This window comes from Halichoeres trimaculatus, unplaced genomic scaffold (genome assembly GCF_033239565.1).
Source record: "Halichoeres trimaculatus isolate MK-OKI-2021-1 unplaced genomic scaffold, fHalTri1.1 fHalTri1_scaffold_21, whole genome shotgun sequence".
Lineage (NCBI taxonomy): Eukaryota > Metazoa > Chordata > Actinopteri > Labriformes > Labridae > Halichoeres > Halichoeres trimaculatus.
This window is the reverse complement of record NW_027437199.1, coordinates 8,553,767-8,566,955: the sequence shown is the minus strand read 5'-3', so window position 1 is coordinate 8,566,955 and position 13,189 is coordinate 8,553,767. Positions and strand designations below refer to the sequence as shown.

General features: G+C 41.4%; 2 protein-coding genes across 3 annotated transcripts; both read left to right on the top strand.

Moving 5' to 3' along the window:
* The first annotated feature begins 586 nt into the window (after positions 1 to 586).
* LOC141810552 (fibroblast growth factor 6-like) lies at positions 587 to 7,940 on the top strand. Of its 2 annotated transcripts, XM_074698224.1 has the most exons (4): positions 587 to 1,339; positions 1,863 to 1,966; positions 4,608 to 4,833; positions 7,335 to 7,940. In XM_074698224.1, exons 1-3 carry the CDS (start codon positions 997 to 999, stop codon positions 4,782 to 4,784), a joined length of 624 nt encoding a protein of 207 aa, XP_074554325.1. In that variant the 5' UTR covers positions 587 to 996; the 3' UTR covers positions 4,785 to 4,833; positions 7,335 to 7,940. The 2 variants fall into 2 exon arrangements, with proteins under 2 accessions (XP_074554325.1, XP_074554324.1); XM_074698223.1 differs by having other exon boundaries at positions 4,608 to 7,940.
* Positions 7,941 to 10,063: 2,123 nt separating this feature from the next.
* fgf23 (fibroblast growth factor 23) lies at positions 10,064 to 11,671 on the top strand. Its single transcript, XM_074698699.1, has 3 exons — positions 10,064 to 10,343; positions 10,443 to 10,546; positions 11,216 to 11,671. The coding sequence occupies exons 1-3, from the start codon at positions 10,109 to 10,111 to the stop codon at positions 11,669 to 11,671; spliced, it is 795 nt and encodes a 264-aa protein (XP_074554800.1). The 5' UTR covers positions 10,064 to 10,108.
* Positions 11,672 to 13,189: the final 1,518 nt, after the last annotated feature.

The following is a 13,189-nucleotide window of genomic DNA, read 5'->3' as shown; positions in this document are numbered from 1 at the left end:
AGAATAGGATGTTGTTTCACTTTTTTCATGTTAGAGATGCTTTGAGCCCAGTGGCCATGTATGCTGCACCCACACCTGTGCCAAGGAGCTGCTGTTATTTCTCAAATCTCAAGATCAGCCTGAGGTGGAGACGGATGTTTTTGCCACGCTGTCAGTGGGAAGAAGTCAAATTCCTATTTGCACATGTCAATGCCACCATTGCTGAAATTAGCATGATAAAAAGTGATAAATTACAAAATAAATAAATTAAAAATAATTAATTAATTTTAAAAAAATGCTGAAATATTTTTCCCAAAAGTGCAAACCAACATAGTTTTAGCAGAAACTGTTTGCAAATAAAAAACAAATGAAAGCAAATTTCTCTATAACTGTTAATAATTGATTATTTAGGTTTAATACGTGATGACTGAACTTTTTAAAAGGAGCCTAACTGCTGCAGAAGTTGACTCACTTCCACTGATGGGGTTTTTATTTTGAAAAGTGCCCCAGGAAGCGCTTATTGTGAATTTGTCTCGCTTGTCTGCCGCTAATGTGAAGGTGCTGCACCCCCCATCATTCCTATCAGAACTGCTGCTGCTGGGCTCCTGAAACTCTCTCTCTCCTCCTATCTCCTCCTCCTCCTCCCATCTCCTACTTTTGATGGGGGGCGCAGCAGTGAAGTCACAGTGATGTCATTTTAGGATGTGAGAGTCGGGCAAGGTGAGCTGGTTTTGCGGTGAGTGGTTTGTCCCCTCCACGGCCAGCGTTGCCTGAGCAGAGGCGCGGAGCGGCGAAAGATGATCATCGCCACCGGCACCAAATCAAGCTCCGACGCGCTCCGTGCCTCTCCTCCTCCTCCTCCTGCTGCTGCTGCTGCTCACATCTCGGGCTATGGGGCCTTGATTTGCCTTGATCCCCAAATCAACCTTTACCGCCACCATGCCAAAGGACAAAACATAAGAAGAGTTGCATTTTTAGGGCAGGTAACTTTGACCACGTGCCCCAAAGGTGAACTGGATGGCCGTTGCGCAAAGGTGCCTCTACAGCATGTCCAGCGGGGCCAGGACGCACTGGACGCTGCCGGCAATTCTTGTACTGTGGACTTCTCTCTGGGGGATCGCTTCTTCTTATCCGATTCCGAGCAGGACTAATGCGACTTTATTGGAGAAGAAGTGGGAGACGCTTTTCTCGCGCTCCTATCTGGGTATAGCTGGGGGGAAATCGGAGCTGAACTGGGAGAGTGACTATTTGCAGGGCATCAAAAGAGTGCGACGACTGTACTGCAACGTGGGCATTGGGTTTCACCTGCAGGTGCTTCCGGACGGCAGGATAAGCGGAGCACACAATGAGAACCAATACAGTGAGTTTGCACCCGGACCCAGAAAAAGAGCGTAACCCTTTGCGCGCGTGCATGGCTGTGTGAAAGTTAGCGCGGGTCACTTGTCCTGCATGATATTTAATAAGAGGTGTCGGCGTGGTTGAAAGTTTCCGAAAGCAAAAACAGTGTACTGAGTCCTGCATCCGTGCAGTGCGAAATATCCTCCCAAGCCAAAAACATGACATGAATGCTTGGACCCAGTTTAGACGCTCACTTATTTTTACCCTGCAGCAGGACACACACACACACACACACACACACACACACACACACACACACACACACACACACACACACACACACACACACACACACACACACACACACACACACAGTACGCAGTAAACCGCACTCATAGGACATTTGAGTGCTTAAACTGCACAAAGGTGCATGTTCAGGAGAAAGCATCATCATCCAGTCGCAATGCACCTGCAGGGTTCCACCCATCAGTGCTGCAGAGGCCACCTCTCTGTGTGACTCCCTCCTAACTCTGTCTCCTCTCTAGGTCTCATAGAGATCTCCACCGTGGACCGAGGAGTCATCAGCCTGTTCGGTGTGAGGAGTCAGCTGTTTGTCGCAATGAACAGCAGGGGAAGGTTATACGGAACGGTACGTTTGGTGCGCGCACGCACACACACGTACACACATACACACACACAAACACACATCCTGCTCAGTGTAAGATGAGTTCATGGAGCTGCTGCATCCTGTGGGTTTATGAGGACTGTTGTGTTTATTAATACGCTCTGATGATAGGGGGGTTTCACAGGAGTCCCAATGGAGAATGCTTTAATGTCAAAATGTTCTGCTAAGAGTATTCATATCGAGGTAAAAGCAGCACTACTACACTGTTAAAGTACTCCACTACAAGGACAAGCACTGTGTCTAAAACTATTATAACAGAAAAACAATCTAATAAATATCTATATCTTGAAGGATCTGTATCAGCATAAACCATTAGAATAGTTTTGCTAATGACTTAGCACAGTTTCATGGTGTGGTCCCGTGTTTAAAGCTCCTGTGAAGATTTTGTCACTGGTTACGAAAAAGGCTGGAATGAACAGTGATGACTCTTTTTGACCCACAAAAGCAAAATTGACTATTTCCTATGATTATTTTTAGTCTTTGAAAACAATGGTGGGGGGTAGGAGTCAGACAAAGTGATGAACAGCAAGCTGGGGAAACAGCCTTATCTAACATTTTTTGCTGGCTGAGTTATTTATTTATTCATTTTTTTTGTCCTTTGTAGGAAAACACCTCATAAAACAGAGAAGACAGTATCATTTTACCCCCCAGAATCATACCAAACCATCAAATTCTCACAGGAGCTTTATTTTTGTCAGAATGCATCATTTTTCAGTTAAATGTGCAAAGCCTAGATAAACCAAGATAATGTACATGAGATAAAATTCAATGTCTCTCAGATATTAAAAACTGGTCCTTAAACTTAAACTACAGCACTGTAAAGCTATAAGTAAAATGGTAAGAAGCAGCAGAGTGTAGTAAATGTTTAGATGTCTACATGTTGGCTCTTAAGCTAAACAGTAACATTTTATTGCTGGAACCTTGATATTGTTCGTTATTTGTTGCGTTCATTAAAGCATGGACGCAAATTGCCAGGCAAAACAAATATTGAAATATTCAGGAGTAGAAAATATGCTAACTGTTGTCTTTGAAATATTTTGCATTAAATTTATAGTGAGTGTTAAAAGTTACATTTTTTGACAGTTATTAAACAGACTGTAATTGATATTTTTGTTTTTTGTTCAAACAGAACAAGCAAGCCAGACTGTACGTTTTTTGCAATGAAAAAACAAGTTGTACATGACAAGAGCAGCCAAAACATGAGATGTACCACTTTGTCCACAGGGGGTGCTAAATTTTACAGAAACAAAGTTTCTTACTAGAGCTGTGAGGAAAATAAGAAATAAATAGAATTTTGAAGGCTGCAGGATCAATACCATACACATGACCAATGTGCACAATTTAAAATTAGAGCTGTATGACATACATTTAATATCACACAAATTTGGCGCCCTCTGTGGACAAAGCGATACCTTTTATGATTTTGCAAAATTTTTCAAAATATGCCTTCTTTTTCAAGCAAAAAAAACTAATTCTGCTCTATCCTAACAGTTTAAGTATTGCTCAGTGCTTACTTTCCTGTGGGAAATTAAAATAAAGCTGTTTCATGGACAGTTAATTACTTTATCTGACACCTACTCTGCAGCAGAGGCTCTAGTATTAAAATTAACAAGGCAGAAATAATTGCTCCCTACTCCTCTGGCCTTCTTTTGCTGTTGTAGAGGTATGAATACTTATTCAAGTCTGCTTAAAAATCTGCTTAGCAGTCCTCACAGGAGCTTTAAAAACAGGTTCAAAAATTTGTGTAAAGCCAGCTACTAACACCCCAAATCCCAAATGTGTATTTGCCCATACTTGTACCATTTTCAATAATGCTGGTGTGGATTTAAAGCTCCTGTAGGGGCTCCTTTTTATGAGCTCCTTAAAAAAAATCTGACAGTGAAATAAAAGCTGTTTGTGACCCTCAAAAGCAAATGGGACATCCAGAAACAGGCAGACGGTGTTCATATTGTAGTTTTTGATTGCTGTAGGGGGTAGGTGTCACACTAGACGACCGTTAGCATGCTAAAGACATATTGTCTTTAGATTTGACTCTGGCAAATCGTAAGATTCTGTGATTTATTTGACTATTTTAAGATAAGAGGGTGAGATTTGTTATTCCAAAATGATCCCTTCATGTGTACAGAACCAGAAAATCAACACAAACAAAAAGTTCCTGCAGGAGCTTTAAGTCTTAATTTTTACTAGTAAAAGTATTCATTTTCAGGGCACAAAGCAGAAGTTAAGCTTTAATGCAAAATAAATCGTAGTTTGATTAAAATGTTGTGTTTATGAAGTAAAACGTGTCGAACTTTCACAGTTTTTCTCAGCCGTAATGTGTTTCTGTTTGCTAATGCTACACAAACCGTCTCACTGTCCATCCTAGTTTATTTTAATCATTAGGGATTATCTGGGAGTTAAAGCAGGAGGCTGGTATCTGCTTTGGAAAGGGGCATTTCTTTTTGCAACAACATGCCACCTCCTCCAGTTTCCCTCAAAGCATGCTTTGTAGGCCGGCTGTCTGCCAAAGTAAAGGTCACACAGAAACCATGCATATGTTGTGATGATCATCCTGTGCTGTCATGAGATTTACTCACCCCTCCTCCCCCTCTGCGTTCTTTTTTAGAGATTCTTCGTGGATGAGTGCAAGTTCAAGGAGACTTTGCTGCCCAACAACTACAACGCCTATGAGTCTTTTGTTTACAAGGGCTTCTATATCGCCCTCAGCAAGCATGGCCGCGCAAAGAGAGGCAACAAGGCCACCACCGCCATGACTGTCACACATTTCCTCCCGCGGCTATGAGAGAAACTGGCAATAACTCATTAATTTGCACATGTGGATGTTCTTCCAGGTAACACAGAAAATGCAAAGTCATGCTACACACACAGACGGACTGCAAGAGAAAACACAAATATTTATTCTGTTTATATATCTGTATATTTGGATAGCTATCTTTGTACATGTACCGTGCTGCTTATTGTTTTTATGGACGGGGGAGAGCTGAAGCCTTTGCCTGTCTCACTTTACCTTGGTGCTTGCTGTAACCGAACGACGTGTCACTTCCTTTTTTGAGATGAGGGATGAGCTGTATCCTGTGCTTTTAAAGAGTGAAACGAATACTTTTTATTACCTCAAAGAACCACTTTACTAGAATAAGGGATGCATGGACTTTTAGCTGATATCTGCTGAGTTAGTCGTTTCTTTCAAATCTCTGAAAGCGCTTGGTGGCTCCCTGCTTGATATCCAGCAGTGGGGGTTAAAAACTTAAAATGCACTACCTTTGCTGCACGATTTAAAGGTGCCTTGGTGTTCCCACTTGTGGCCCCCTTAAACTTGCATGTAAGAGACACCCGCTGGAGTCAGAAATAGGGCTGACACTCCGCAGAGGGCCTCAGAGGAGGAGGGGGTGTGGACTATCTCTGGTTTATTTTCTTTTCTGTAATTAGATCGATTAAGTAATATACAATCTGTGGTTGAGACCAGAGAGCGGTCGGCCATAGAAGCTGGCACGAGGCCATGAGTTTGACTACATGGCTAATAAACAGGGTGGGATATTTATCTATCAAAGCATGGAGAGCTTTTTCTTTTTGGACCTGGCTTGCACAAGAAATCGACTGAGAGGTTAGATTTGCGACAGTAGAAGCTGCACATTGTCTTGAAAAAAGCTCCTACGGTAAAGTGGGCTGCTGTTTTTTTTTTTTAAAAAAAAAGCTTTAGCCGCTCTTCAACACAATGTCGAAGAAAAATGATGTAAATAATCTCAAATGCAGAAGAAGAAGACTTCAGGAGCTTTTTTTTAAACGCTGCTTTGTTGCAGTTGCCTGAGCGAGGCAAGAAGAGTTCAGGATGCACAGTGAGCCATCGATGATGGTGCCCACAACGTTTCAGTGCAAATCGTTCCCATGTCCCCGTTTTTTTTTTTTTGACTTAACTTTGCGTGTTTGGTGGAGTTAGTGCGTCCCCCCCTTGGGACATTTCCTGCAGGCTGCCTGTGTGCTCTGCAGCAGCACTGCAGTGGCAGTGAGGTGTTGTGAGCCTGAGGCAGATTTAAATGCAATTACGGATGAGTCAATGGTGTGCCCTGAAGAACCGAAGGACAGTGCAGATGGTGGACGAGATGCACACTGTAACAAGCTGCCTCATGTCTACTCATTTAGTTTTAAATCAGATATTGGCAAATGAGCATTACAAGAGCATCTTTGCAGTATCGCAAGTTATTGATCTTAGAATTGGTGCGAAGTTAATATCATTCATATTCCAAAGATGCTCTTGTGCAGTGCCCACTTTTTAAGTCTCTAAAGTCTTCATCTCTCCGTGCAGCTTTAGCAGCTGTTTACCTAAAAACCTCAACCTCACCTCCGTCCATTCCTGCCGTCAGAGAGGAAGCAGGACTATTTAAATCCAGGAAAGACGTATGCGAGGGAGCCGGCCCGCTGTCTTTGTTGTTCGTCAGACCCCCTGCAGGAATGTGAATCTGCCAGGATGACAAGCAGCCTCCCACATACCTGAGTTTCTCCCCCTCACCACACATCTCTACTCATCCCTTACCCCCCTCCTCCTCCTCTTCCTTTCCCCATCCCCTCACCAGCTGCAGGCAGGGACCTTGGGATTCCGGCTGTAACCCAGGAGCTTCCTCCTCTCCTTTCAGCCGTTTTTAGTTCAAGGTCAGAGTCACGGACTGGCCTTGGCCTCGACCCCAGTGGCCGCAATTGTCAGCTGTACTGGACGAAGCGTTTCCATGACTTTAAAGTTATGTTTCTATCAGAATTCATGCCAAAACTACACAAGCGTGAAAGTGAACTCACCACCGGTTGCTTTCACAGGCTTCCTCTTTTTTTCAAAAATCTGAATTAACATTCAGCTCCACAACATGCCGTCCCCTCCCCTTCCCAAAACACTGGTGTTGGGGATATTTCTGGGGAGGGGACATCTGCAGAGTTAATGCAGAGTCACGCAGAGCCTCACCTCTGCTGCTGCTGCTGCTGCACTCCAGTCCTGCAGGATGGCACCACACTCATCCTCAGGAGGCTGCTTCATCTACTGGGCACCGCCCGGACCCCAGACACTTTCTCACCACATCCTGACGCAGTATCACCTGCTGCTCGTTTGTCTTCATGCACAGGTCAATTCATTACAGTATTTCTTTCACTGGGAAGATTTTTGCTTTCTACTTTTTTGTTCTGATGATACTTTGAATTATGCAGAGATGCAGGTTTATCAGGAGCTTGGCTCAAACTAAGACTTGTTGCTGCTGTAGATGAGGCTGCGTGGAATACAACAGATGTCTAGTTGGGAATAAATCATCTTTACTTCGGCTGAAACAGCACCTTTCTTTTTTTTTTACCTTTTCAGCATTTCAGCTGAGAGAGGTGGGGAAGTGAACTCTGCACATGCACAGCAACAAGCTCTTCTCATGCAACCTCACAGTCGAGATGCCTGACATCTTTAGCAGCACCTTATTGACGATTATGTCCATAAGCTTCAGTTTTCCTGTTCGGATGAGCTGGATCCCTAAAAGAGTGATAGTCTGTGTCTAAAAAAAAAGCTCACTTTTCAGCTTTGACCAAAAAATGCCATCGTTTATTTTTTTCTCTTTCTTTCCACGGCTTATCATAGATTAAATTAAATCCATTCATGGTGAGGAAAATCTTCTTAAACAATGTTTGATGTATTGGCTTGCCTGAGCCCTGATCTTAACTGGGGGAGTGTGCTTCATGTGTTGTTTTTTTAAACTCCAGCTCTGACGGGGAGTGAAGCTTCGCTCGATTCCTCTCATCTCTGTTCTCATATACCTCACCCTCTGCCTTAGTTTTGGTTTGCTGATGACTGTAAATGAAGACGAAACAAACTTCAGACATTTGTTTCTGAAAAACAGACGATGCTAAGTAAGGATATTAAAGTTTCTTCCTTTTATTTTTGTACGTATGTGCTGTGCACAGCAGTCTACTGTATTCCTGAGATAACAATAAAAGTTTTTTTTTAATTCTTTGCTTTTCAAGTGTCATTCTTTGTGTTTTCAGCAGTGCTTGGAGAAAAACTCCAACTTTTTACTTCAAAACTAAAGCCTAACAGAAACCCTGATAAAACTTATTTTGACCTTGAGAGACAGAAAAGCCTCACTTAAGACTGGCTGTTATCCCTTTTGTTGACACACAGAGACCAATTAACAACCCTGCCTTTTCATCTGTCACTTGTGCTATTTTCACTCTGACACTCATGCTCAAAAATTAGCATCTTTTATGCTACATTTTAACTCCTAAATGGGCTGTCATATGAATCATAATCACCTGAAAAACATCAAGTCCCATATCTTCAATGTTTTTCATTAGTTGCTTCAGCTTTGTTTCATTTCTGATGGAATTTATCAAGTTGTAAAATCAGCACTGTGACATTTGTCATTTCCTAGGCGCTAATGCTAGCTGCTTTGTTATCCTTCAGTGTGTCTTGGTTGTAACAGAGACTTTAAAATGACTCTGATAATTTGTTTAGCTTTTAGGTTTCCTGCACTCAGAAAACTTGTGGCTCATTTTTCAGGTTGTAAAAAAAAAAACATATCATAGGTGGCGCCATTTTTACTTTAGCAGTAGCTTGTTGTGGTCACACATGTTCTTCCTCCATGTAAGTTTTTGTTAATAAGTGAAAGCAACTTTGATCAGCAATTAATTAAACTGAATATTTTAATCTGACTAGTAAATGAAACAATACTTAATATCCTTACATATTTTTGGCCATCGTGACACTGCACTGCACTGTGTACAAAGGTTGTTTTCGTGTTTCTTTACTTTCCTTTGTTTCATTTCATCATAACTATTATTAAATTTTTATTGTCTTTTGGATTTATATTGTTGAAAGACTGCAACAACATTTCAATATTTCAATATATCAACCCAGAATATGTCACGTTTTGCAAGCTGGAACCAACTTTTCTTAGATCCAGCCATGAACCAACTTTGTAGGTTCCAAATCAGTTTTTTTTTTCCCAGTCTGAACACACCGGCTAGTTCAAGAGTAGATTTTGGAACCAGTATGGAGCTGTGCCAGTGTGAAAGCCCCCATAGAAAATCTGTTAAAATTCTTCATGTTCCCCATAATATTTACTTTTTGTGAGATAGTTTCTCAATTTGGGGTCACAGCTATTAATCAAAATGAAACAACAGAAGTTTAAAGTAGAAACCTGTCAAATTGAACTCACAAACTGTAATATGACGACAATTCACAACACAGTGCTGGGTCAAAGAGTGTAACCCCTTAAAATGCATTAATGTTGCTGCCCTGGAGTTTACAAATAAAAAATCAACCTGTTTGTAAAGCTGCACAAAATGAACTCATTGACAGAGACTGGTTAAATTAAAAAGTCTCTCAAAATTTCCTCTAAATTTTAAGAAGGGGTTTTATCATAATATATGGTTTTCTGCAACTTTCTATTAGTTTTTACCTGAAAAAATATACTCCACCTTTAAGAGGCCTTTCCTCAAACTGGTCTACAGTTTACAGAGTCCTATGCTGCGACTACTTTATCCACAAATAGCTCGGCCTGTTAAACCTAACTCCAGAGGACCAGAGCTAAACAGGCGAGTGGCTCCCTCTGGTGGAGACATGTTGAGAACAAGTTGGTGCGTAAAAGTTGCAAACGGAACAACCTTCAAATGGTGAGTAAACAGAGATCCTGGTTCATCGTGGTTGAATATTTTCACATTATATTACATATTTAAACAAATAATATGATTTACCAGTCCTTCTTGTGCGTTTTTGACATTTGTTTCCTTTTTGTTATTGCTCAATGTGTCCTGTCAAAACAAAAGTGAAAAACGTGTGGACTTTGGACCATTAGGAAACAGTTTCAGAATAATGTTTAAGGTGGATGAGTCAAGACATGTCACCAAAAATAAGAGTTCTGTCTGACCGAGAGCATCAGGGTAAACAGACAGAGGTGGAAGTGGCCCTTCCGCTGCTACAAACCCGCACATCTGCTTTGGGGGCGAGTTTCTCTTTTTTTACCCTAAGGATGTGAGCAGGAGTGGCACTCAGGGGGCTTTAAATAGGAACTGTCTCCAAACTTTGGGACAACAGAGCATCTGAAAACTTCCAGCAGCTCACAGCAGACAGACCCAGCGTTTAACTCCAGGATGGACGTCAACAGGAGACTTGGTTTCAGAGACACCGTGCTGGCGCTCTTCCTCGCTGTGCTCCAGGGAGTTCCTCTCGGGGAAACGGCCCCAAACCCATCACCGCTGGTTGGTTCCAACTGGGGGAACCCGAGAAGATACATCCACCTGCAGACATCCACCGACCTCAACAACTTCTACTTGGAGATCAAACCGGATGGCACAGTGCGCAAAACCACCATCAGGAGTTCATATAGTAAGATCCAGAGAGTTGTGTGAATTCAATTTTGTATTGTTTATTTTTTTTTCTATGTTTTATCTTTCGCACCCTGAGGTTGATTTTCTTTCCCTAAAGGTGTGATATTGCTGAAAGCTGAAACAAGAGAGCGCATCGCCATCCTTGGAGTCAAAAGCAGCCGCTACCTGTGTATGGATTTGGAGGGAAACCCGTTCAGCTCTGTAAGACAATGCTAAAACCAAGTTCGGTTGATTTCCTTTTAATTTGGTAACTCTGACTCTGTCAGAACTGTAGGATTTTTCTTATTTGGCTATCTTGATTTTTTTTTTCTTTTACGCATTTTTACGAGCTTTTCTCCATTTTTTTTTTAACTTTTACGCACAACTTCTATTTATTCAGTGGAGCCAGTCCAAGTGTCCATTTGGGTTTATTGTAACTTGCCTCAAATCCGATCTCAAAACTTTTGACTGTTGTTAATTTTCGTCATTTACACTTTGCTATCTAACCAAATTTGCGCCTTTACGCACAAATTACACACAATTTTAACAATAATTGATCAATTTGATTCCGTTTATGTGATCCCATTGATAAAGAGCAAACAAAGAGCTGAGAGTGGCGAAATAAGATTAGTCTATAGTTAAAGACATATTTTAAAAAGATCTTGGATGCATTCACTGATTTACCAGAACATAAATGAACCAAAATTGTCATACAAAAGTGTCTTTAAAACACAGATTTCTACTGTATTTGCTTCTTTTAATTTCAGTTTTGATTCTAATAAAGTAAAAGTCAGAGGAGGTTGGAAATGCATGATGCATCTCTGGGTATAAAAGAAAAAATAAGATCTCTTTTGTTGTTTCATTAACTCTCAATCTCCTTCCTTCCCTCAGCCCACCTGCCTCAGAGACGACTGTCTGTTCAACCACAAACTCCTGGAGAACAACCGGGACGTGTACTACTCTTGCCGGACCGGCATCCTCTTCAACCTTGAGGGCTCCAGGCAGGTGTTCTCCCTGGGTCAGAACCTTCCGCAGACCTCCATCTTCCTCCCCAGAAAGAACACGGTACCGCTGGAGCGCCTCCTGCTCAGGGAGAAACGGAACCAGGTGGTGGATCCCTCCGACCCGCACAACGCCTTCCTCGGACGGGCCGAGGAGGGCTCGGACTCCAGGGCTGTACAGGAGGACGACACTGACCTAGAGCTGGAGGTGGAAGTGGAGATCGAGGCCGGGGACGATGGACGCAACGTGTCCCGGGAGACGCCGCAGGCTCCGTCCGCCCACGACCCTTGGAACGTGTTCTCCTCCAACCCAGCGAGCCCACGGAGCTCCGGAACCATGGGCTGACTTCAGCTGCGACGTGTATGGATTCAGTGAACGTAATCAGAGTAAAACCAAGCTGTAGCAGATTGTGTAGTTTCAACGTATTTTAGGGGAAATGGGAATTTATCAGACTTGATTTTGAAAACTGAAGGTAGAGCAATTATTCCCTTTCATTCCACTCTGTAAAATTCAGATTATCATTGTTTTATATTTGTCAATGCTCATTCATAGAAGAAACAGTGACCGTAACACTGTAGATGAATTTCAGATTTGACTTGCATCCCACTTTAGCACAAATTTCTGGATAGTTTCCAAACTGTTTCTGCAATCCTCCTTTGAAGACACTCCACATTTTAGTTATTATTTACGCAACGCAAGTGAGGATGTGGTAAACACAAAACCAAGTTAGAATATGAATTTTCTGTTTGTTATTTTTTCCTGTATTCTCCTTTAGGTTTTACAGCTGGTCTGAAAAACAAAGTGACAGGAGCTTAAGTTGGACCTGCGTGCCCATAGTCTACGTGCAGTCATGATATTAAACGAAATTACATTAGGGGGTTTTAACTTGTAGTTTAAGGTCAACTTTAAGTTTTTGGCTTACTGAGTGTACATAGTAGATTTTAAGTTTTTTTTTCCACTGTTACATTTTGACAACAACTCCAAAACTTTAAGGCTACAGATTCATTAGTGTTCATGTGTCTATTTGTACAGCCTAAGTCTTGACTTGAAGCAATTCAGCAGAAATACAGGGTATCATCAAGCAGTAAGTCTTGGTATCAAATCTGAGCTTTACAGGTGCTGGACACCACCAACAAACACAACAGCCAGTCCCGAAGCGTATTTATTTATTTAATTCCATTCCTTTATTGTTATTTATAGTATTTATAAGGATGCTTTACTCTTAAATGTGCATAAAAAGAAAACCTGGTTTGTCTTTGAATGTATGAGCTGGTGTTGGAGATGAGTTGTTGCTGGAATCTGGGACAAAAATAAACTAACGGGCTAGGGAAAGACGTTGAGTGTTGTGTGTCATTTCTGTTGAGTTAGACTGTTGGAAGTTACAGTGCCTCTGGAAAGTAGTCACAGCTCTTCATAGTTCTACACACAACACCCCATAATGACAACATGAAAAGAGTTTTCTCTCTTTTTTTTTTTTTGCAAAGTGCTGCAATTCATGAAAAAAATTAATACTATTTAAGTGGGATTTATCATTTTTGAGGAAACGACTGACAATTTAGGACTTTTTCTCTTACTGAGGTTCAGAGAGAATCAACCTCCTGGCAATTAATGACAATACATTATATAGGTACTTAATTACTTTCATAGGTGCCGACGGAATTCTATCAAAGTACCAGGAACCAATTCACGTAAAATCAGAAGGTACCATGTGTAGGAACCAAAATGCATCCTTGTGAATGTGAGGGAGAATAGTAGGTGATATATATATGATATATATATATATATATATATATATATATATATATATATATATATATATATATATATATATATATATATATATGGGCATCAGTACTGTATCAT